Genomic DNA, 24,424 nt, shown 5'->3' with positions numbered 1-24,424 from the left:
AGATCGGTGATAAAGATGTTAAACAGAACTGGCCCAATACTGAGCCCTGGGGAACACCACTTGTGACCAGACGCCAGCTGGATGTAACTCCATTTACTACCACTCTTTGGGCTCGGCCAGCCAGCCAGCTTTTAACCCAGCGTAGAGTACAGCTGTCCAAGCCATGAGCAGCCAGTTTCTCCAGCAGAATGCTATGGAAGACAGCATCAAAGGCTTTACTAAGGTCCAGGTAGACAACATCCACAGCCTTTCCCTCATCCACTAGGCAGGTCATCTTGTGGTGGAAGGAGATCAGGTTTGTCAAGCAGGACCTGCCTTTCATAAACCCATGCTGTCTGGGCCTGTTCCCCTAGTTGTCCTGCACGTGCCACGTGATGGCACTCAGGATGATCTGCTCCATAACCTTCCCCAGCACTGAGGTCAGGCTGATGGGCCTGTAGTTCCCCGGATCCTCCTTCCTGCCCTTCTTGTAGATGGGCGTCACATTGGCTAACCTCCAGTCTGCTGGTACCTCCCCAGTTAGCCAGAACTGTCGATAAATGATGGAGAACGGCTTGGTGAGCTCCTCTGCCAGCTCCCTCAGTACCCTCAGGTGGATCCCATCCAGCCCCATAGACTTGTGCATGTCGAAGTGGAGCAGCAGGTCAGTAACTGTTTCCTCCTGGACTGTGGAGACTTCATTCTGCTCCTCCTCCTCCCTGTCTTCCAGCTCGGGGGGCTGAGTACCCAGAGGGCAACTGGTCTTGCTATTAAAGACTGAGGCAAAGGAAGCATTAAGTCCCTCAGCCTTTTCCTCATCCTTTGTGGCAATGTTCCCCACTGCATCCAATAAAGGATCCTTGGCCCTCCTTTTGTTTCTAATGTATTAGTAAACACATTTTTTGCTATCTTTTATGGTAATGGCCAGCCCGAGTTCTAGCTGGGCTTTCACCTCTCTAATCTTCACCCTGCATAAACTCGCAACATCCTTAGAGTCCTCCAGTGTTGCCTGCCCCTTCTTCCAAAGGTGGTAAACTCTCCTTTTTTCCCCTGAGTTTCAGCAAACCCTCTCTGTTCAGCCAAGCCAGTCTTCTCCCCCACCAGCTCGTCTTTTGGCACATGGGGACAGACTGCTCCTGTGCATTTGAGTACCTTCTTGAAGAAGGTCCAGCCTTCATGGACCCCTTGGCCCTTCAGGACTGTCTCCTAAGGGATTCTGTCAACCAGGCTCTTAAACAGGCCAAATTCTGCCCTCCAGAAGTCCAAGGTAACAGTTCTGCTGACCCCCTCTCCTTCTCTTAGAATTGAAAACTCTGTCATCTCACAATCACTATGCCCAAGATATCCTCTGACCACCACATTACCCACCAGTCCTTCCCTGTTTGTAACCAGGAGATCCAGCATGGCATCTCCCCTACTTGGCTCACTGAACAGCTTGCATTACACAGGTATTACCTCTGTAAGATCCTATAAATGAGTTTAAAAAAAAACAAACACACAAAACAACCCACCACCAAAAAAACAACACCAAAACCACCCCAAAAACCCCAAACCCATTTCCTCTCAAAGAATAAATAAGTGAGGAAAGAAAGAAAGAAAAAAAACCTCTTTAAGCACATCAATCCCAGACGGAAGGACAGCATTCCCCTGAGATCTCCTACAATTGCTGAACGCTAATGCAGTTCACAGATTTATTCTGTTTTTACAGATTTTTTCCATCATGCTGATGGGAGTGGTAATGAAAAATGTGCTTCTAAGAGATCCAAGAAAAAGAAACCTGAGCCTCAGGAGTGCAAAGCTGCTAGCTGACTGAAGTGCATCAGCTGCAGAGCCACTGGTGCAGGCAGGTACTAAGTGTTTCATTACAAGTAACTCACCAATTAATACCAGGTCTATCTACAACACTGCCTGTAACTCCATGTTTGGGACTCGCAGACAGAATGCATCGCCAATTCTGACAATGTTATTTTTATTATGCAATAAAAGTACAAGTGTCTAAAGAAATATCTGGCTCATTAGCATACAGTGACATCTTCCATACACTTAGGAAGTATATGACAAGGGTGACGTGGTTAAACAGTCCTTTTACATCTGATGTCTTGAGATACAACGCAAATCACTTCCCTACAGCTGCTCACTGCTATGCACTCCTTTGCTTTCACCTTCATGGGTCTAAGTAATTCAAATCAGAAAAGCAGCACTCCTTAAGTACAAATGTTCAGTTATTCCAGCACCGACTGTAAAATGGGACAGAAAAACAGTGAGGAAAATTCAGAATCTGCTCCTTACTGGACATAAACCAGTATCTATCTCAGCTGCTACAGGTAAAGAGTAATCAATAGGAGGTTGTGGGACTTAGCTACAAGTGACAAGGTACTCATTATAGCTTTCAGAACAGTTCTTCCCAATTAATGTTATGTGAAACAGAATAGGTCTTGTGCTTTACTTGAGGGGAAAAAAAAAGGAATCCACAGCAGACCAGCTTATTTTCTGAATGGAACATACTGGCAGCAACAAAAACAAGTGTCCTGCACCCATATACATAAAATAATCTCACCACCTCACTTCCAGCTCTGCCCTCACCAACAAATGAACACTCAGCCAGACAGACTCCAAGTCCCTGCATCACAAAGCTTTCCAATCAGCCTGCTACAAAACAGCCAAGCTTAAGGGAAGTGCCATTACAGACGTTTCCACACAAATGGCCTCTAAGTGTCCCCAGAGGCACACTTCAAAGAGGTAAGGAAGGATGTCAGGGAGACAACATGGCTCTATAAGCCCTATTAATACCATTCATTATCATGAGATGGACAATGAACACACAGCAGATCTGGGGCCAAAGCAGCCACAAAACTTACCATTGATCAGGAAGAAGAAAGCCCCTGTTTCATTGGCCACTGCTCGGGCAATCAGTGTTTTACCAGTGCCAGGAGGACCATACAGCAGAATCCCACGTGGAGGCTGAGGACAAATGCAAGGGATTTAAGTGGTGAGCTAGTATCTGAATGCTTAAGTAACTTCACACTGAAGTTGTAAGCATTTGATAAAACTGGTCTGAAATTGTGATGCAAACTCATGCTGAATAGTGAATGCTGTACCACTTATGTAAAGGATGACGCACCTATGTTTAGTTAGAAGTCGGGAAATGTCCAAGGACCCTTATTGCCACATGACGGATGCACAGACTGCTAAGTCCTTGGGTTGGTTATCTTTAAAAAGGGACATTTGGTCTTAGATTCCTGTTGTACATGCAACGTGGCGAAGATGGAGACTTTAAACATGGCCGCTGAGGAATAGAGTCTGCGTAGAGACAACTCCTCAAGGACATTGCGCAGGCACGAGATATTTAAATCAATTCTCAGAGTTGTAATGAATATGTAAACAATTTCTTGGAAAACTAATGAATAGGTATGAGTTGCTTGTATAAAGAGGGGACTGAAAAATCCCCTCGGTGTGCATGACTGTCTTCCAGCTTGGGGGGCTGAGTACCCAGAGGGTAACTGGTCTTGCTATTAAAGACTGAGGCAAAGGAAGCATTAAGTCCCTCAGCCTTTTCCTCATCCTTTGTGGCAATGTTCCCCACTGCATCCAGTAAAGGATGCAGATTATCCTTGACCCTCCTTTTGCTTCTAATGTATTTGTAAAAACAGGTTTTGTTATCTTTTACAGCAGTGGCCAGCTTAAATTCTAGCTGGACTTTTGCTTTTCTAATTTTCTCCCTGTATAACCTAATAATGGCATCCTTGGAGTCCTCCAGAGTTACCTGCCCCTTCTGCCAAAGGTGGTAAATTTTCTTTTTTTTCCCCTGAGTTCCCGCCAAAGCTCTCTGTTCAGCCAGGCTGGTCTTCTTCCCCACCGGCTTGTCTTTCAGCACATGGGGACTGACTGTTTCTTTGCCTTTAAGACTACCTTTCTGAAGAACGTTCAGCCTTCCTGGAGCCCTTGGCCCTTCAGGACTGCCTCCCAAGGGACTCTGTCGACCAGGCTCTTAAACAGGCCAGTCTGCCCTCCAGAAGACCAAAATAGAGGTTCTGCTGATCCCCCCTCCTTACTTCTCCAAGGATCGAAAACTCTATCATTTCATGATTGTTATACCCAAAACGGCAGGATGGAGGGTGTGGGGGGGTCGAGCACACTGCCACATGGTTGTGATACAGGCTGGTACATTTCATCTAAGACAAATTCAACTGCCCTAATTGGAAGTGGCAGCCCAAACAAATGCAGGTGAATTGAACTGATATCTCTGTGTATTATGGAGAGTGTCATATACAGATACCAGCTCATTCAGACCTAGCTTAGGTGTTCAGTTTCCTTAAACCTGATGTTACACTGCACAGTGTACACATTATAGAAATGCCTATATAAAAATTGTATTAGTGAAGTCATTCAGAGGAGGAATGTTTTTAGCTAGATTGGTGCAACATCTCTGTAGTGGACTGCAGATACAATACAACAAAGAAAAGTGATGCAAGGTAAAATCTTGGTGGATTCAGCAGACACTGAAAGGAAGGGCTTAAGCTGAGAAGGATTTTTCTCCACAAATTTTATAAGCAAGAATTCAGAAAATATCTTTTAAAATAAAATATAGGGGCTGGAAATGAAATAAACTGTTCAAAACGGAAACAAAATGCATGATATATGACACTAATATGGAAGTGTAGACAGGTATAAACTAGATCTGTCTGAGAGAAATTTGAATAGCGTAGAGAAAAAAGAATGCTGTCCTTCATTTAGATTGATAAAATGGGTATTTACATACCATGAAATTTCATTATGCAGAATGAACCATGCTATTATTCTTGGTATATTCCACATTTAAAATACTGTATACATCACTTTCCCAAAAGGAGTGTTTATTTTAAGTCCAAAGACTATTCCAGTTCTATCTTAACAAGCCAATCTTTTACATTAGGAGTATCTGGAGAAGCACTACCTCATGCCTACTTCTACAGTTCATGAGACTACAACTACAGAACTTTATTTATTAATCATCAGAAAAGTAAGTTCTGTTATCTGTATGGTAGAGTCCTATAAACATTCTTGATAGCACATACATCCTTAAAAAGGCATAAACATTTCCAAGATTTCTAAAGCTATATTAGGCTGACTTGTTTCAGTCTATGTAAGTGCTGCACCATAACAGCTGCAGACAATCACATAGTTGCCTTGAAACAGTCCTCCTGACTTGTATTCTGTTCAGAACCAAAATCTTTTTGGAATACGTTACCTAGACCCAAGCCTTAACTTACATGGAGTGATTTAGAAAATACAGAAGACACTGTATACACTATTTCACTGACATATGTAGGAGACTGGCATGGACCACACTGTCAACAGACTCTATCCAAATCCCTGTTTAGCTGGCAACAGGATTGACACAATGTAAATAAAAAAAAAAAAAAAAAAGGATTTCTACCCATCTCTAATTCCTTGCTGTTTAAAAGAATATGTGACTAGGAAAAAAGTATAGGTTTCAGTTTTACATCCAGTCATACTTTGGCCTTCCATTTTTGTCTTGTAGAACAGTTGACAGCTATATAAAATCACAACTGCATAAAGTCAGTTTGCAAGACCAAAAGGAACCATCAATCATCCACATGTATATCTGACACAATAATACAGTATTTGCACTGAACTCATAGCATTCACTTAAGGTAAGGGATTTCTCTCTAAAAAGCTTCCAAATTACTTCAAACACCTAAAAGTGTCAAATAATCTATCACAACTATTTCCCCTCGGTGTGCATGACTTTGGTGGAGCAATCCCCCATGCACCCAGCGCTGCCGAATAAAGATAACCTCCGCTCGCCTGCATATTGCTGACTGATTCTTCAAATCATGCAACAGCTGCCATCCCAGCATTATCAACACACTTACTACTTTGCATGACACACAAACAAAAACCTTGCCAGTAACTGACAGTACTGATTCAAAGCATTCCTCTGCTTTGCAAGTTACCAGTACTTTAATCTGTGTCCGAAACACATAAGGAAATACTTTCCTAACACCAACTTTAAAAAAAAATTCAAAACAAAAACCACAAACCAAATTACTTATTCCCCTCCCAATACCTCATAAGCCTCCAACATTAAAAGTCATCCACAAGGGCAAGCCCACTCATCCACCTGGTACACATGGGGACTTACCTTCACCCCTATGGCCTTGAAGAGCGCGGGGTGTCGGAGGGGAAGTTCCACCATCTCTTTGATTTGAGCCAGCTGCTTCCGGCAGCCACCAATGTCATCATAGCCCACTTCATTCAGTGACTCTTCTTCATCCTATATAGAAGGAAATACATTAAAACATTTGAGTGAAAACAATAGTTCAACAATCTCCCCGAGTCTACAGAACCCAGGAATCCAGGTTTTTGCTCATTGCCATTTCTTTGCTGTCTTGAGATTCTCACTTTCAAGTCTTCCTGTTGTCTTCTACAATTGTTTCTTAGTTGTCTCTTCCCAGACATGCAAAGGGAAATGCCTGCATGTACCTAGACCTCACTGAAGCCCACTCTCCTGAGTGACAGTCTCTGCTGCCAGGACCCCTACAGACTCTAGTGCAAAACAAGTTGTGTGACCCTCTGATGTGGCTAACAAAGATAACAGACAACGAAGCCCAGTATAAAATATACTTATTCCTTAAGTGATATTTTTAAGGATGACATACCTTTACCATACAGTTCTCTGACATAGCGTTTTCTCTTGGGATTGACTCTAACAGAGAATGTTAAGATCCAGATATGCAGATAAGACCAACTGTAACCAACTCTTTCAGTATAGTTCTACAGCATCCATTCATTTGGCTGTCCAAATCTACTGGCCTTAGTTATCTGTAACATTAGGCCACACTAAAATAATAAAATAACACAGCCTGGAATCTCAGAGGGGCTCAGTCCAAGCCCCACAAACAGGAGCTACTACTTCAAGCAGATTGCTCAGGGTCTGGCCCAATCAAGTAGTGAAGGTCTTCAGTTCTGGAGATTCCTGCCATCTCCAGGCCTTGCTCCAGGGTTTGGGGAAACCTTTTTCCTAATTATCTACTGGGAATTTCCCTTGATCCAGCTTGTGCCATTGTCTCTAGTCCTATCCCTGGACACAGCTCTTAGAGCCTGGTTATCCACCCCTTCCCATCAGGCAGTTGCCAGTAAGCCTGCCTCTTTGCCTTCCCTTCTCCATGCTGCATCAACCCACTCTCCCAGCTGCTCCTCATTCATTCCGACCTCCAGTTCTTCATCATTTTGGTGGCCTTGGCTGAACTTGCTCCTACCTGTCTCTGCTGTGTACCAAAGAGCCCAAACTGGACTCATCCAGTGCCCAGACATAGTCTCACAAATGTCAAATAGGAGGTGAATTTTTCAGAAGGCAGCTAACTACAAACCAGCACTCACCCTGATTTGCAGGTAGTAAAAAGGCACTTATTTTGTGAAGTATACAACCACCTTAGCTCATTTCTCTTGAGATTTCCTACTCTGTAACAGTAAGGTGGCCAAGACCTGACAGACAATCCACTCGGGCTGCCTCAAGCTTGGGACACTCAAGGCTAGACACCAATTGCTTTATTTTCACATGGCATGAAATTTAGCAACATTGTAAGCCCTCCCTGCTATGGATCAAGGGAACTTTGGAATTGAAAGATGCATCTAAGCCCAGCATGAGATATCTGGGAGCAGATGCAAACCCAGATGCTGCCAAAGTATGGCATCTCATCAGCAAACCTAAGCATTGGTGCTATCTCAGCATCTGAAGGAGGATACTGGAAGCCTATTTCTCTACCTTCAGCAGCAGCTCATCTCCTGAAATTAGAGATTTTAATCATTACATCCAATACACAAAATGCCAAAAACAGGAACTGCAAACACTGCTGCTCTCAAGGATTGTCACCGAAACAGATTTCAGACAGAGGGGATTCAGTAGAACCACATGGCAGGATTCTGCTCACCTCTCGTTTGATGGGCTCTCCTTCACAATGGATCACTGTGTCTGGAGCCACTATGCAGTAAGGACTTGGATCTGTCTCCACCACTTTGAACTCCACTGCACGCATCCCTCCACGCACCAGGAAGATGTCACCTGTAAAACCCCATATTACAGTAGTCTGCTGCAACAGGTGTCTGCAAAATATCAGCCTTTTTACACCAGCAGCCCCAGATGACAAGAAAGTGGGTTACATAGGCATACACTGCTGGCATTTTTAACACTGCTCTGTATTTCAAACTCAAGAGCTGTATGTATTGCGACTACCCGAGCACCATTTAGATCTGTAGCAGTTTAAGTACTCAAATTACGCAACAAACAACAGAAAAGAATACTCTACCTAAATAGAAAACACAAAGGCAAGGAATCACATTTCTTCTCCATTCAGTTTCAATTCAACATTTCTAAAACAGGCAAGAAGCCCCAACTTAAGAACAATTCATTTTAAAGTTATTATAACTAGTTGTCTCCAGAAGCAGAATAACTTCAACTTGTGTTTATACTACATTAGGACCTATTTGTTCCAGCAGAAGTGCTACTAGCACAACTCTAAAAGTATATTTGTTTTTTATGCACTCTCCCAGTTATTAATTAAATTACTTTGAAATAGTCAGGGTGCCAGTTAGTATATCCAACCAATTCATTAATATGCAGGCAACTCCCCAATCCCATCAAGTGGTAGCAACTTGGGGGGGGGGGAATCTCATTAAACTGAGTTTTACCCGAGAGCCTTTTCTGATGCTCTCTCATCCCATGTAGAGGGGAGAAAAAAAAAAAAAAAAAAAACAAAAAACCAACCAAACAAAAAACCCAGGACAATTATCAAGCTGGTCTGCCAGCCAGCAACAGATATCACCTTTTCTTCTGAAGATTAGGAAATTAAATCATCGCCAGCAAAATCTTACTCTACAGATGTCAGTCTAATGCAGGGGTCCTCAAACTTTTTAACCAGCACCAGCGCTGATGAAGGGGCAGGCAGTCATCTGCGGCTGCTTGGTTTCCCCCCCCAACCCCCGGCGGGGGGATTCTGTAAATGCCGGGGGCCGTATCTGGCCCGCGGGCTGTAGTTTGAGGACCCCTGGTCTAATGCTTCATGGAGATCTGTGCAAGTTTCTAGAACTTCTCTTTATTCAGTCTCAGGAGTAGCTCACACTGTCTGCCATCAGGACTTCAATAACAGGTGCTATTACCTTTCCTGATGGGTCTGTATGCTTCCAGGAAGTACGGCTTGAGATAGACCTCAAACAGATTCCCTGTGATCCCTTCTACTGTGTCATCAATTGGCAACACATGAATACGTTTGCCATATTTCACATCTGGGCAAGGCTGAATGCTGCAACAGAAGAAAACTCCAGTTAGTCATATCATCCCAGACTTACACCCAAGTCTGGAAAAGGCAGTGATGTCCCTTCCCAGGCCAGTACAAATGCCAGAAAGGACCCTCCAAAGCCCTGGCGAGACTTCCCACCAGCATAAGAATGCTGACAAGGCAAAAATAATGCCCATCATAGAACTAGTTTTCACAACGCATGCTTTCCTTCACTCCTCTCAGCCCAATCCAAAACTGCTGGGGAGTTTCATACTTTCTTCTTACCCCCTGCTCTTCTGTAGCCCCCCCTTGCCATGCCCAAGGTACACTCAAAAGTTACTAATATAGCCTAAAGACCTGCAAGAGTCATGAGCTAACTTTTGTTTCAACAAGGAGCTACTGCTGAACCAACTGTAAGGGAAAGGGAGCTAGGGGGAGCACTGTTCCTTCCCCTCTCTCTCTCATAACTTACTACATAGAATAGAGCTCCTGTTGCTGATAACCCTGATTCTGAGCAAAGGCTCTCACAGTACCAACCAAGGGTAACCATGTGTCTGTCAATCCCCCTTTGCGGAGACTGACATTTAGGTTAATGTCTGAAGGCCCCTTTCCCCTTTTTAAATAAACATTTTGGCTATTATTTTACAGTGTAGGCCAACAGCCTATTGTAGTGACACCTCAGAGCATCAAGCTGTAGCAGAGAGGCAGAAAACTCAAACTGGCTTTGCCAGCTAAGAAAAGCCTATATGGAACTGCAGCTGAGCATGCAACTTAATACACTACTTTGTTCAAGAGTCTTAATAGATTCTTTTACCACAGGCTTTACAGAGAGGATATAGCAGAAGGGTAAAGGAAAAGACAGACCACACCAGAAGGAAAACAGTTGACAGACTACAAGCAGGAAGCGATTAGCTCATGAATCTGGATTTCGGCAGAAACCAGGCCACAGAAAGTAACACAATAAGTACTTAAAGATCAGCAAGAAAAATTTTGAGGGCAAGAAGTGTGAAAAGTCTCTGACCCTTGCAACAAAGGTAAGGCAATTGGTAACATCTGAAAGGCTGAGAACCACTACAGCTGTGCTCTCCCCATCTCTGCTGGGACTGTATCTGAACTGTCAAACTAAAAATTACTCCAACAGTAACCTCACATCAAGTTAACGTAAGGATTCACCTTTATTTTACATCCATAGACCGGCTCAAAGCACTGTTCTGTTCCAACTACAGTTGTATTTAAAACTTGCATTTTCTAGTGGTAGAAAGATGTGAACAGACTTGTTCCTCTCTACAAAGTTCACATGAAACATTTTGCATTTAAAGATTATTCCAGATATCACCCCTGGAAGTCTAGTGTCAGAAATCAGGCTCCAATTTTCACAGAACATGCATGATATTGCAGATTAGGAAGATGCTCAGGAAGAAGAGCTGTCAGCCCTCATATATTTAAGCCTGCAAATCAGCATTTTTATGTTTAAGAAATGCTCACGTGTTTTTTCTCCCCACTCCCATCACAGAATGGAACCTGCCTCCTGTAAGTGAAGATGTATACTTCAATACTTTCCCCACTACCTTCTACAAGCATTGCACAAAACTCTTGCAACACTGTTAAAGCATTCCTAATTTTTAACTATTTTGTAACAAAAATTGGAATGTAACAACTTTCAAGGATTTTTAATCTTGCTATTTAACTGCTTCACATTTGTCACTCATTTCTAGCAAGTTTTAACTTCTGTTTGTCATAGGGCAGCTCAGTGCTTGAGCTAACCATACTATGAGATCAATTACAATGTTGCTTACTGCTTTCCACAGTTTACTTTGTAGACATTAAAAATTTAGACAAGAAAAACTTGTGAATTCGTCTGACAATGTGAATTTGGGAAGATGACTGTGACAACAGCGGGATAATTGAACTACTTAATGACAGGATCTGGGCTAGTGAAAGTCCTGAAGCGATTTCAGTAATCTTTAGCATAATTTTTTTAGTATTAATCCAAATATGCATACAGCCAGAAACACATACAAAAGTAAACAGAGATCCCTAATATGACACACACTTGAAAATATTTGTGATCTCCTCTGGAAGATATAAGAATACTTCCTGAAGACCCCCTGCCTCTGCTACAGACTGAATCAATTCAGAGCCAGCACACAAATTTAGGCAACCCAGGGATATACAACAGTTAGCAAAGTAGTCCTCACCTGATCACATCACCCAGGCGCACTCTCAGGTTGTTGCGAACAACTCTATTCATGCGAATCTTCTCATCTGAGCAGGTATCGTCTGACAGAACAATGCAGACTGCTTCTCTCCTTTTCTTTCCTTTTAGCAGAACAGTGTCTCCTCTGAACAGTTGCAATTCATCCATTTTTGCCTGTAAACAATAACAGCATTAGGACAAGCTTTCGACAAAACAAAAATTGAAGGAGAGTTATTGAATTTGAAGAATTACATCTTGGAAGCAATATACTAGATCTGCAAAGACAGAAGTTCCCACAACACCCAGTCAAGAGCTAACCCTGAAGCCAGACTAAGGACACAAGCTCAACTGAATCATAAAAGTTGAGAATCAAAATATATTTTATCATGGAAGAGCGTTAGAAAACAAGACAACCTACCTCCCCCATCTTGGTTTCAGCTGGGATGGAGTTAATTTTCTTCTTAGTAGCTGGTGCAGTGCTGTGGTTTGGCTTTGGTGTGAGAACAATGTTGATAGGACACTGATGTTTTTAGTTGTTGCTGGGTAATGTTTATACTTTGTCAAGGACTTTTCAGTTTCTTGGGCCTTGCCAGCAAGAAGGCTGGAGGGGCACTGGAAATTGGGAGGGGACACAGCCAGGACAGCTGACCTGAACCAGCCAAAGGGATACGCCATACCATAGAACATCATGCTGAGTATATAAACTGGGGGAAGAAGGGGGAAGAAGAAGGAAGGGGGGGGGGAGGGCATTCAGAGTGATGGCATTTGTCTTCCCAAGTAACCATTATGTTTGATGGAGCCCTGCTCTCCTGGAGATGGCTGAACACCTGCTTGCCAATGAGAAACGGTGAATGAATTCCTTGTTTTGCTTTGCTTATGTGCACAGCTTTTGCTTTCCCTATTAAACAGTCTTTATATCAACCCATGAATTTTCTCACTTTTACCCTTCCGATTCTCTCCCCCATCCCGCTGGGGGGAGGGGAATGAGCAAGTGGCTGTGTGGTGCTTAGTTGCTGGCTGGGATTAAGCCACAACACTCCCTCACTTGTAACTGCTGCAGCTTCTGATAAAAATACTTAGGTTCGTGTTGCAAAGCTACATTTCAAGTTAATAGCAACCGCTTGTGTATTACCAGATTAAATGCTTTGCTTTTATAGATTACGCACCTGGGAGAGTGACACAACACTGTTGTCTTCATTGATGGCTTCATCAACAATTAACCGATTGGGCCTGTTCTTCTGCTTCAGAATAGCAGTTGATAAGTCATCTACTTTGGAACTGGCAAAAAAAACATAAGTCAATGAGTCCAAGTGATATTGCTATCACCTTTCCAGCCACCTCTGTTTTGTTCTCCATTTTCTATGAGTTTCATTGTTGTCTTGTCTTTTAAACACTATACTTGTTTAAGACAAAGGAGAATATTATTCTGAGGCACCAGTTTCAGGAGTTCAATGCAGAATGTGTTCTGTCACTATATATAATTACTTTACTAGCCTCAAATGGAAATAGCTATGGAACTATATATGAAAAAGTGACCAGTGAGATGTTGCTAATTGCAAGATGTTTTGCCTAAAAGAATTAGTCAGACTCATCTGAAATCACATGTAACCACTGCCACCAAAACAAAAGTTCAAGTCTATTTGGCATCAAATCCCAGATAAATAGGGGAATTAAAGGACAATGCTGCAGCTCCCCTGACAGGAAGAATTGTAAGAGTTCCAGGGGTCCTCAAACTTTTTAACCAGGGGGCCAGCGCTGATGAAGGGGCAGGTAGTCATCTGCGGCTGCTTGGTTCCCCCCCCCAACCCCCGGTGGGGGGGTTCTGTAAATACCGGGGGCCGGATTGAGGACCCTGGGGGGGTCCGTATCTGGCCCGCGGGCTGTAGTTCGAGGACCCCTGGGTTAGCCTTTCAAGGCTCATTAGTTAAACCTAACAAGCCAGTAGAAATATTCAAGTGCTCATGAAAGATGGGTGGTTTTTTGTTGGGTTTGGGTTTTTTGGGGGGTTTTTTTGTTTGTTTTTTTTAATATAAGCACCTTTCCATAATACCTACACAGGAGTCACTGCAGCTCTAGCCTACTACACCACAAGAAATATGACAGATAATTTGTTTGCCTTGACAAAACTGAGCACAACAAACAGCAAGGAAATGGGAGAAAGTAGCATTAAGTGATTTCCTTCAAAATCAAATACAGCAAATAATTCGCATTATGAAAGAAATATGAACTTGAACCAACCAGTTCCCAAGGAGCTCTTAGAAGTTGTACATTCGCCAGCCACAACAGCAGTAGACTGTTTTAACTTCCCTTGGTGGGCGCATCCGACTACTCTCTCAAAGCAGCCCAGATGTGCCAGTGACTAAGGTCAGAACAGAAAACTCTGCAGAGTTTGGTTTGATTCACACCAAAAAGAAAAAAGTCTTCTTTTGTCCTGAGCAAGCAGCAAGCACCAGCAAAGAGTAGGAAGCTTTGTGGACAACAGTGTTGGCCATACACTCTGGCTCCGTTTCACTATTTTAGGGACAAAATAACCAGAAGAAATCAAACCTTGAGTGGAAGCGGCAGAGCAAGCAGCTACACAGTACAAACACAAACTGGCAGCAGTGTGTCACTTGGCATGCTCAATGCACTTTTAAAAATACATCAGAGGTGACATACCTAAAGTGTGATGTTACCTGAGATGCCCCCAACCCTCAAGATAAAGATTTTTCCCAAGACAGACTATGCAGTATTGGCTCCTTTCTCTGACACATAAAAGGGGGAACACTTCCAAGCAAGCCTATGAGGACAGCTAGCTTGTTTCCAAAAGGTTCTTAAGCTTCGTATGAAAGGCAATATTATTTTAAGTGAACAAAAGGAGGAGTGGTAAAAACATATCTTTCCAGAACTGCCAGCATTGGGAAAGTCACCTTTTTCCTCACTTCATTAAAGAGTGCAAGAGGTAAGAAATTGACATCAATCCCTTTCAATGACTATGTGAGATGTTACAGATCCATTCTCTAAACCTAAAAAGACACAAGAAAGCTCCTACTTGGATGTATCCAGCAGCCTCATTAATTCCATCTTCAACCTAAAGTGTGGTCTTGGTAAAGTCCTAAAAGGTCTGGTATTTCCAGGAAAACTGAGAACGCAATACATTGTCAGACCAGACAGGATCTTGTGATTAAAACAGTGGATAAAAACAACCACCTACTTGTAAGGACTTGGCCTCATCATTAGTTCCTGTGTTGCAGAATGGCTGTGTGATCATGGCCATGACTCCCTTAAAGATCTTTGTGAAACAAAGTTAGCGTAAGTTAGCTGAAGCAGGCCTTGCAGCTATGCTGAGGCATGCTGATAAGGAAGCTGAGAAAAACACTGACCTTGTGCCTAATGTTGTAAATAACTTTGAGGAATTCGCGTAGACAAGAGAGGAAAAAAAAAAATATGTAGCTAGCTATCCGCAGAAACCGCAAGTAGGAGGACGTATGAAAATGTAACCCTTTAGAGCTTAGCCAATCAGCAGATGACTAGTAGGCATAATTAACTGGAACTGTATATAAGACATAATCGCGCCGTAATAAATCGAAGCTTGCTTTATCACTCATATTGAGTCGGCTGCTTGCTTTCCCTCGCTCGTCAAAGTGGCGCCCGAACAAGGGACCCCTAACCTTGTTCTTCACCGGACAGCGAGGATGGAGAAGCACTGGTAGCAGCGACCAGAGAGCAGAAGATCGGCTGATGCTGGCATCGTACCCGATCCGTGCTTGAGCCCAGGATAATTCAAGAAGGGGTTCGCCGTCCGTGAGCTGCTACCCAAGGGAAAAGGCTGCAACAAAGAGGACTTTAACGAGTGCACAATGGAAAAAGAGGTAGCGCTAGCGCTTTTACAATGCTTTTTAGAAAAGCGGGGGAGTAGGCCCTTTAAAAGATCTGGCCCGGTTAATTGCATTAGGTAAAGCAAAAGGATATTTTGCAGATCCTGAGCATATGTTTGAAGTAGAAGAATGGCGTAATTATGGGGATTGTTTATGGGATTTAGTAATAGATGATGATAAGGCAGCAAAAAAATTGATGAAATCATGGCATGAAGTAACTAATTGTATAAAAAGATATCAAGCAGAAAAGCGCCTTGCTGCAGCAGTAACAAGCCGACTTGCAAGCGCAGATCCTAATGCAGGAAAAATTATGCCATGTGAGAATTACATTCCAATACCCCCTTTATCACAAACAGTGCTCTCTGTACCACCTATAGAGCCCACTGCACCACCTCCAGACCCTTCGTGTCCTCCGCCACCCCCTCCGGTGAAGTAGCCTCGCCCCCCCCCCCCCCTCCCCCCCCCCCCGGTGCAGTAGCCTCGGGGGGGCCAGAGGGCGGGGACACATCTGACGAAAGTGCTGCTGAGGAAGAAAATAGCAGTGGGCAGTCATTACAAAATTCTAAAAAAAAAAAAAAAAAAAAAAAAAAAAAAAAAAGGAACAAAAAAATACAGTAAACAAACTGGTGCGTTCTACGCACATTAATTGGCAAAAAATAGCACAAGAAGCAGCTGCTCAGGGAATATTTGATATTGCTGAGCAAGTCAACCCCCCACAAGCTTTCCCTGTAACGTATCAGATGAATGCCGCTAACCAAAGACAGGGAACCTGGGAGGCTTCGATTGGAAAATATTAAGTCAGTTACGTAGTACAGTGAATGAGTCAGGCCTCCACAGTGAGCCCACCAGATATACCTAACTTTATGAAAGGGCCGTTATTGTGCCAGTGTATTCTGGAGAATAGTAACAGTTACACCAAAGGCATTTTAGTAACCCTGCCCTTAGATTCTTCTGTAGAAACAATGCTAGAGCGAATGAGTTGGGTGCCAGTAGGTCAGCAAGCCTTGCTAGTGGAAGCAATCCAAGCAGTAGGGAGAGATTTAGTGCAAGCCCAAAGTCAGGCTTTTGCAGCGCTTGCGCCTCTGTGCCCCCCTGGGGCTACCGCGCCCCCAAAGCCAGCGACCACCACGCGCCGAGACTTCCCCTGCTATCGATGCGGGAAGCCAGGACATACCCGTGACCGATGTCGACAACGTCAACTGTGGTGCCAAAAGGGACCACACAGCACCAATGTCTGTCGGCAGATGGGAAACCGAGCGCGAGGAGCCGCAGCGCGTCGACCCCAATCGCGACTCCTGTCACCTTCACGACACCCCCTCCAGGAGACATGACCAACTCTTATCGGCAGACACCGTGTTACAACCCGCCACCCGAAGGAGCCTCGGCCTGGACCTGGCAACAGCAGTAGATACAACATTAATTGACAACTGACCACAAAACATCGCAACTCGTGTCCGAGGACCTCTGATAATTAATGGACAAAGTTATGGTGCTCTATTATTAGGGCGGTCTTCTGGTAGTTTGAAAGGGCTGTTGTAAAGTGTGTTGCTTATAGTAATAATTGTTATCATTGCACTCGTATGTTTAAGCTGTGCTCTCTCTTGTATTCAAAAATTACTCAAGCGTGTAACTGCACAAGTTTTGCTTGCGCAAAGAGAAAAAGGGGGAAATGTTGCAGAATGGCTGTGTGATCACGGCCATGACTCCCTTAAAGATCTTTGTGAAACAAAGTTAGCGTAAGTTAGCTGAAGCAGGCCTTGCAGCTATACTGAGGCATGCTGATAAGGAAGCTGAGAAAAACACTGACCTTGTGCCTAATGTTGTAAATAACTTTGAGGAATTTGCGTAGACAAGAGAGGAAAAAAAAAATATGTAGCTAGCTATCCGCAGAAACCGCAAGTAGGAGGACGTATGAAAATGTAACCCTTTAGAGCTTAGCCAATCAGCAGATGACTAGTAGGCATAATTAACTGGAACTGTATATAAGACATAATCGCGCCGTAATAAATCGAAGCTTGCTTTATCACTCATATTGAGTCGGCTGCTTGCTTCCCCTCGCTCGTCATTCCTGGACACTGGAAATTAATTTAGCAGGTAGATTTTAAAACTTAAGCTAAGGGACACCAGAAAGAAACAATTTAGCCTGTTCAAAGTGTAAATGTAAATCATACTCCTCTACACGAGATGTGGATCCAAAGGCGTTTTGATAAGAAACTGCTGCCAGACTTTGGCTACATAACCTGTTACTGAAACTGAGTGGCTGTCCCTCAGGATGCAGAGATTGCTGTGCAGCCTAAAAAAAAAGTCTGGGATACGAGATAAAAATAAATGGAAAAGGAACTGGGCAGCAAGTGGAAGCTTTTGGACCAAAACTTTCAATAAACCAAAAGCTGTATAAATCTGGAAAGAAAGTTCAAATACCTTCCAACACACAGCAATGCTGAACAGCACAGCAAGTAGTCCACTTAGTTCTGCTGAATGTGAGAAAAAAAAAGTTTTAGTACTCAAGAACTGAATCTGCAGTTCCCCAAGAAGCAAGAGCTGGATCAATGTTGTCAGTACACTATCGTACTTAAAGTGATTGAAAAGCTTAGAGGCATTAAAAATGGAATAAAGGTCTCCAAGAAACAGCATGCATACATCTAAATGCATGGGGTTCTGCAAACAAACAAAGGTGTTAAGAAATTACGTGACAGCTACACAGAAGAGTGATGTTATTTCTCCTACAGACAAGGGTAAGGACTTTGACAGACAAGCACTACCCATTTTCCAGTAGCAATTCAGATTATTATGACCACTGTTTGCCCTCATTGCATCTCTCCTGGGGGTTCCTCATGCTGAAACTAAGATAACAGAGCAAAATATGTCTGTGCACCTCAACCACACTCAAACAATCCCTGCCATCTATGCATCAGGAAAGGAAAGCCTGAACTGAAAATACTAAGCAGGAAAGCCTAAGGCACAGGTTGGGGTTCTCTCCTGCCAACTTTCCTATGTGTGCTGGCAAAATTCAGTGAAGGGCAGAACAGAGAGCTAACATAGGTAATTTTTAAAGCTCCTCAATGAGTTTCCTATCAGGGAGGACTTGGTGCAAATCCTCTAGGTCATCTCCCTTACTCATCCCTTTCATCAGCTCCCTCGCCCACTTTCCCTCTCACTCCTCAACAAAGAGATAAACTGAACAAAAAATGTAGCTTTAGAGCAGTTTTGGAATTAAAAGGAAATACAAAGCCTGCATCAAAAGCCTGCCCTTAGACAGAGGCCAGAATCGAGGACATAATGGCACAGCTAATGGCCAAACTTGCATATAAAGCGCAACATCAGCAAAATTGAAGTAAACATGCCCTAAAGACCAACAATAATGGGTTCCCAGTTTCCATCCTTAGCCCCCTTTTCTCTCTCAGTAAAGAAGTCCGATAGCTCCATTTGACAGAGGGAAGAGGTTGGGAGGGACATTTTACAACTTTTACCACTTCATTTTTCTCTGTGTCAGAGCTTCCCTAGTTCAGCATGGTGATAATGCCTAGAGGCTATGCATTGTGGTGGACAGCAGGAGTAGGCTGGAAACTAGGACCATGCATGGCAATCAGTTAGCTGAGGGGAATGTGCTCGAGCTTGTCTAGACAACAATTAACATGATGAGGCATGTTTGCAGAGCACGGGGGAGTGGGAGACGGATGGCGCCAAGGAAAGGTAACACCTTGTGGTTAATTGCTGGTAGTTAACCACCAATCAGGGATTGCCTAGTATGCAATGCTTAGCTTCAAGAACCAATCTGTTTAAAACGCGCAGCTTCTGAAAGTGTATAAAAACTCATGCTTCTGTACAATAAATTGACATTTGCTTGCATCAAGCTGCGTCCCGTCTCTTCATTCGCCGCAGTGGACAGTATGAAGAATGAGCGCAGAAAGTAATTACTAATTCTTCTGAAAACAACTACCAATCTCCGAAGCTCCACATAAAGTAGGGAACTAAACTGTTCCTGCAAGTCTGTGCTAAATATACAATGAAAAGTCACCAACTCAAAATGATTTCAGCTTCGTTAACAAGTGAACACAGTCATGCTTTTTGTATGGTGGTGTACTTTTTTATCAATACCCTCATGAACTTGCTTCCTAGATAAAACCTGTCAGTGCTTTCTTACCAGCCCTGGACCTCAGCATCCATGTTACAGACTGAACTACTTTCCCCAGCTAAGCATCAAAAAAAATCCATACAACATTTTATCCATTGAAGCTAATGAGCAAAATATCTGATGATTGCAGCCACTTACTTGTGGATAACTGGCTAGCTGAAAAAGGTCTCATAGACATAGTCCAGCTGGCTGGACAAAAATGCACATCGCTCTCAGCTTATCTGAAGTAAAGCAAAAATACACTGTCTTTGGCTGTTCTTGTTACACAATAACAGGAAGATTTCGGTGGGAAAAGAATGTTGCAGGTGGGAACAGATAACTACAGAAGAGAAACTAGGGGCGGGCTTGGTATTTAGGCAACTAACCAGTAATGAGCTTAACTTTTGTAATATGTATGAGCTAATTATAACAAGGCATAAAAGGTGACTGTAAGAGACAATAAAGGAAGTCTGCTGATCACTCATATTGAGCGACTGTGTCTTCCCTCCGTCGCGACAAATGGTGCCTGAACAGGGACCCTAGAGAGGGCTGAACCTGCGAGCCACGGTTCGACGGAGATTCGGGTACCGGTCCTGAAAGCAGCGCAGGAGGCGGAAGGGCACAGTCCCCGCGCCCGGGAGCACCTACAGAGGGTCCCGCCGGCCACGCGTCGCCGAAGTCTCGCAAAGGCTGCAACAGCGCTGACGACGGTATGGAGAGACAAGCGACGTACGATTCGCTCAAATGCTTTTTAGAAAGCGGAGCGTTCGGGACATAGATTGTAAAAAGGCATTACCCGGGTTATTAACGTATGGGATACCATCCGGGACCCCCGCGGCAGCGGCGAGCGGCGGCGTGCGGCCCGGCAGGCCCCTTCCCGGCCGCGGTTTCTCTCCAAGGCGGAACCCACCCCCCTCCGATCGGCGCCATGGCGATGCAAGCGGCCAAGCGAGCTGACATCTGGCTGCCCCCAGAGGTCAATCGGGTCCTTTATATTCGGAACCTGCCGTATGAAATCACAGCGGAGGAAATGTATGATATCTTTGGGAAATACGGACCTATTCGACAAATCAGAGTTGGAAACTCTCCTGAAACAAGAGGAACAGCTTAAGCTTCTCAAGGGAAAATACGGAATTGATTACAAACCCACCAAAAAAAAAAAAAAAAAAAAAAAAAAGCTTCAGATGTCCCCTACAAGAAATGGGTTTCTGCCTTGAACTAGCAAACATCTCTGTGCTTAAAGAGAAGCCTTTTTGCCTTGATGGAGATAATTTATTCTGTATTCTGTATTTATGCTGTATTCTGAATGTGGAAATTGGTTGGGACTAGGAGGCTGGCTTAAAGGCATTTTGCAAACGGGATTATTATTTTTGATCATTATTGTAATAATAGTTTTTTGATCAAAACCAGCCAAAATTATTTGTAAGCATTAGGCATATCTGGAAGAGAATGCCTTTATTTGAATCAGCACTTAAGGTGTAGTTTAGTCTGAGGCTGTGGTTTTATCTGCTTCTGGTGAATTTTTGAAGTGATGAAATCAGAGATACAAGGTATACTAAGAGTTATGAGGTAATAAGGTAATCTAAGTAAGGGTGCTGTCTTTTATGTCTACAAGTGCAATATGCTTTTATGTAGCAGAGAGAAACTTTGACAATAATGTTGCTTGAGCGAGATGTGCATGTGACAACTTGGGAAAAGGGATATCACAACTGGAGTGCAACAGTGTTTCTATGTCTGGCAGAGTGAAATCTTTCAAGACCTGAGTTTAGACAGTCTAAAATAAATTGTTAGTATTCAGAAAACCCATCTTAAGCCTCTTTTGCTTACATAGTGTTATGGAAGTCAACTGCTATTGTAGAGAATTAATGATTTTTTAATACATATTAACAAATACTACTATTTTAACTTGAGGCAGTTGAGTGAGAAATACCCACGTGTAGCATTTGAGGGAATGTCAGCATAAATCGCACTTACAGTAAGACTGCATTTTTAATTACTGTACTCGTTAAGATTCGATGATGCCATAAGGCTAAGGCCTTTTATCACAGATCGGTTCTGAACTAAAAGGTGTGTGCACATGTAGATATGCACATTTGTGTTATTTTCCTTAATTGGCTACAAAATAATATAATTAGGTTGGGGACTAGATCTTGGGAATTTACCTATTATACTTCTGTTTGTTAAGGAACGTGCATAACATACAGCACCCATGTAGGCTTGGCTTGTGGCATAGTTGTCAAATTTAGCATAGACATTCAGACAGATAAGCAACGTACTCTTCTTGTGTGTATCACCTACAAGCCATTATGGCTTAGTGTGTAAATCTGTACGTAACTATTGAAAAATCCACTTATGAATGTATATAGCTTAGAACTAATTTTTTCCCTTTGTTAATTCTTTGATATCAATGAGGTATTCTTCAGAAAATGTATGGACTGGTTGGTTGCATAAGGGCAGTTGTTATTTGGACAGAAAATTGTTAATGGTCAGGGATTTTCCACTAAAATATTTGCAAATATTCCTAGTCAAACATCAGTTTGGTTTCTTTTTGGGTTTTGAGCTTGCATTAGTCCATGTTCAGAACTTTAAAATTACCTTTGAATTTTTTAAACTTTTTATATCACTGGAACAGAAAGAGCATCTAAATTAAAGCTTCAAGCTAACTTTATTTTTCAAGTATTTCTGGAATTATACTTCTGAACTGAGATTTTATAAGTTGGCTGTGTATTTTCCTGTGTTAAAACGCTGTTATTGAAAATGGTCAACCAAGCCTATGTCGCCCAAAATAAAAATGGGGGAATTGTGGATAACTGGCTAGCTGAAAAGGGTCTCATAGACATAGTCCAGCTGGCTGGACAAAAATGCACATCGCTCTCAGCTTATCTGAAGTGAAGCAAAAATACACTGTCTTTGGCTGTCCTTGTTACACAATAACAGGAAGATTTTGGTGGGAAAAGAATGTTGCAGGTGGGAACAGAAAACTACAGAAGAGAAACTAGGGGTGGGCTTGGTATTTAGGCAACTAACCAATAATGAGCTTAACTTTTGTAATATGTATGAGCTAGTTATAAAAAGGCATAAAAGGTGACTGTAAGGCACAATAAACGAAGTCTGCTGATCACTCATATTGAGTGACTGTGTCTTCCCTCCGTCGCGACACTGGAACAGCACATGACACAGCAGTGCGTTCATACCCACACTCAAGATGCCAAGTTCTCAAAAACTGATTCAGACAGATATGGACACGGAAATGAGACTCTCTTCAGAAACCACACTATTAGCTCTTGCAATGCTACTCTTGGTGTTAAAGCTCAATTCAGCAAGATGGCTGCTAACAATATTGACCCAAAAATTGCAGCTAAAAAGTAACTGTTTTCCAGTTGCAAAGTAACTTTTATTGATTCCTGTGTGGCGAGAACTTTGCAAGAGTAGAAATTTCTTTTTTTAAAGACACTGTTCACCTCACTCAGACTCAAAATATACCTTTGAGACCATCACTTCCATCACAAACTTCTACCACGGACACTAAATTCTTGACACACCTTGCCGGAACTAAGTAGGAGTAAATAGGTCTAAATTGCAGGAGTTGCAAAAGAAAAAGAGAAGATAAACCACGGACGCTAAAGGGACTAAAAAGTGCCTCTGACAAGGGCAACAAGTCACTTAAAGTATTCTTGGATTTGGGAAATTATCTTTAGGTTCTATCTTTAGTCCTCTCAAGGGGCAATGAAGTGGCTTGCACACGTGGGCCGGGAGACCAGTATTACTCAACTAATTTTTGAGAGGCGTAAAAGATGACCCTCAGCCTGGCACTGAAAACAGATTGAGGCAAGACACCAGAGACAAAAATATAGCCGATTGCCTTGGCTGCCACAGAGGCCAGCCCGGCACAACATATCTGCCTCTTCTAATGCCAAGTCACTTCTAGCCTTGATCCGAGGGCCGCTGCGGACCTGCGGGGGAGGAGGCCGGGACATGCCTCTCCTCCCTCACTGCCCCGCCAGCCGCTCCACCGCTTTCCCCGACGCTCGCGGGACCTGGAAGACAAAGCCCTTCCCGGCTGTGGCCTAGCCCAGGCGGGACGGCCCCGGGCGGGGGCACGGCCAAGGCCCAGCGGGAAGCCTAGCTTGGTCAGGCCTCGGCCCCCTATGACTCGACACTTCCCGGGGAGGCCCATCCGGGCGGGGAGGGAAGAGGAGCGGCGGCGCACGGGGCCCTCCTGAGGGCACGCGCCTGGTCTGGCGCGTGCGAGGAGCGGCCCATCCCCCTCCCAGCTCCACTTCCACCTCCTCAGAGCCTGCATGACACAGCGGGATCGGGGGCCGGATCGGACCCGCCGCCGGGTCCGGCCAGGGCAGTGCCGCACCGCACGGAGGAGTAGTAAGGAGAGGTAGGCCGGGCTCAGCACCGCCGGGCCAAGGCCGCGGCCTGCTAGCGGGTGGCCCACACTTACTCGGATCCTGAGGCCATGGCGCTGAGGAGGAAAGGGGCGAGGGTAGGCGGCCGGCGACGACTCCTCAAGGCGTGCGACAACGAATCTCAGACAATCTCGCGACGATGGCAGCAGGTCAACACACTTCGCGCTGACTGAACCTCAGAACCGACTCATCGGCAGGAAAAGCTCCGCCCCGCGTTGCCTCACCAGCTTAGCAACAGCATGCGCTGATCAATCGGAAATTCTGCCCAGCCACCGCCTAAGCCAATCGGGAAGGCGGAAGCGAGGAAAAAAAAGAACGAGCGCTCTTGTTCCGCTCGCTCTTGCTCCTTCCCCCTCTTCTTCTCCTCGCATAACACCCATCAGCCAATCACAGCACCACCCCTGCCGTGGCTGTTATACAGGGCAACATGGGTCGGGCAGCCAATGGCGAAAATCCAGGCGGAAACGCTCACCATGACGGCCATCCGGGCTAGTCTCGCCTCGCGATTGGCTAGCGCCCGAGGAAAGGGAACCGTGTGGGGAGGATTGCAGTCAATCAGGAGGAATGGGAGGCGGGTACTC

At 44.0% G+C, this 24,424-nt stretch overlaps 1 protein-coding gene and 1 long non-coding RNA gene across 2 annotated transcripts in view; one reads left to right on the top strand and one right to left on the bottom strand.

Annotated features, from left to right (window-relative positions):
- Positions 1-24,084, bottom strand: part of LOC129734915 (transitional endoplasmic reticulum ATPase) — a 34,340-nt gene extending 10,256 nt beyond the window's left edge. The window contains exons 1-7 of the mRNA XM_055700326.1: positions 23,879-24,084; positions 12,621-12,732; positions 11,456-11,628; positions 9,139-9,281; positions 7,914-8,044; positions 6,125-6,256; positions 2,838-2,940 (exon numbers count right to left, since the gene is read on the bottom strand). Coding sequence (XP_055556301.1) covers positions 2,838-2,940; positions 6,125-6,256; positions 7,914-8,044; positions 9,139-9,281; positions 11,456-11,628; positions 12,621-12,732; positions 23,879-23,895 — 811 coding nt within the window. The 5' untranslated portion in view covers positions 23,896-24,084. The remainder of the gene's footprint in view (positions 1-2,837; positions 2,941-6,124; positions 6,257-7,913; positions 8,045-9,138; positions 9,282-11,455; positions 11,629-12,620; positions 12,733-23,878) is intronic.
- LOC129734933 (uncharacterized) lies at positions 13,614-22,093 on the top strand. The gene is made up of 2 exons (XR_008730460.1): positions 13,614-15,305; positions 16,556-22,093. It is a non-coding gene; the product is annotated as an uncharacterized LOC129734933 (long non-coding RNA).
- Positions 24,085-24,424: the final 340 nt, after the last annotated feature.

Source organism: Falco cherrug, assembly GCF_023634085.1.
Source record: "Falco cherrug isolate bFalChe1 chromosome W unlocalized genomic scaffold, bFalChe1.pri SUPER_W_unloc_1, whole genome shotgun sequence".
Taxonomy (NCBI): Eukaryota; Metazoa; Chordata; class Aves; order Falconiformes; family Falconidae; genus Falco; species Falco cherrug.
This window is presented reverse-complemented; position numbering and strand designations above follow the sequence as displayed.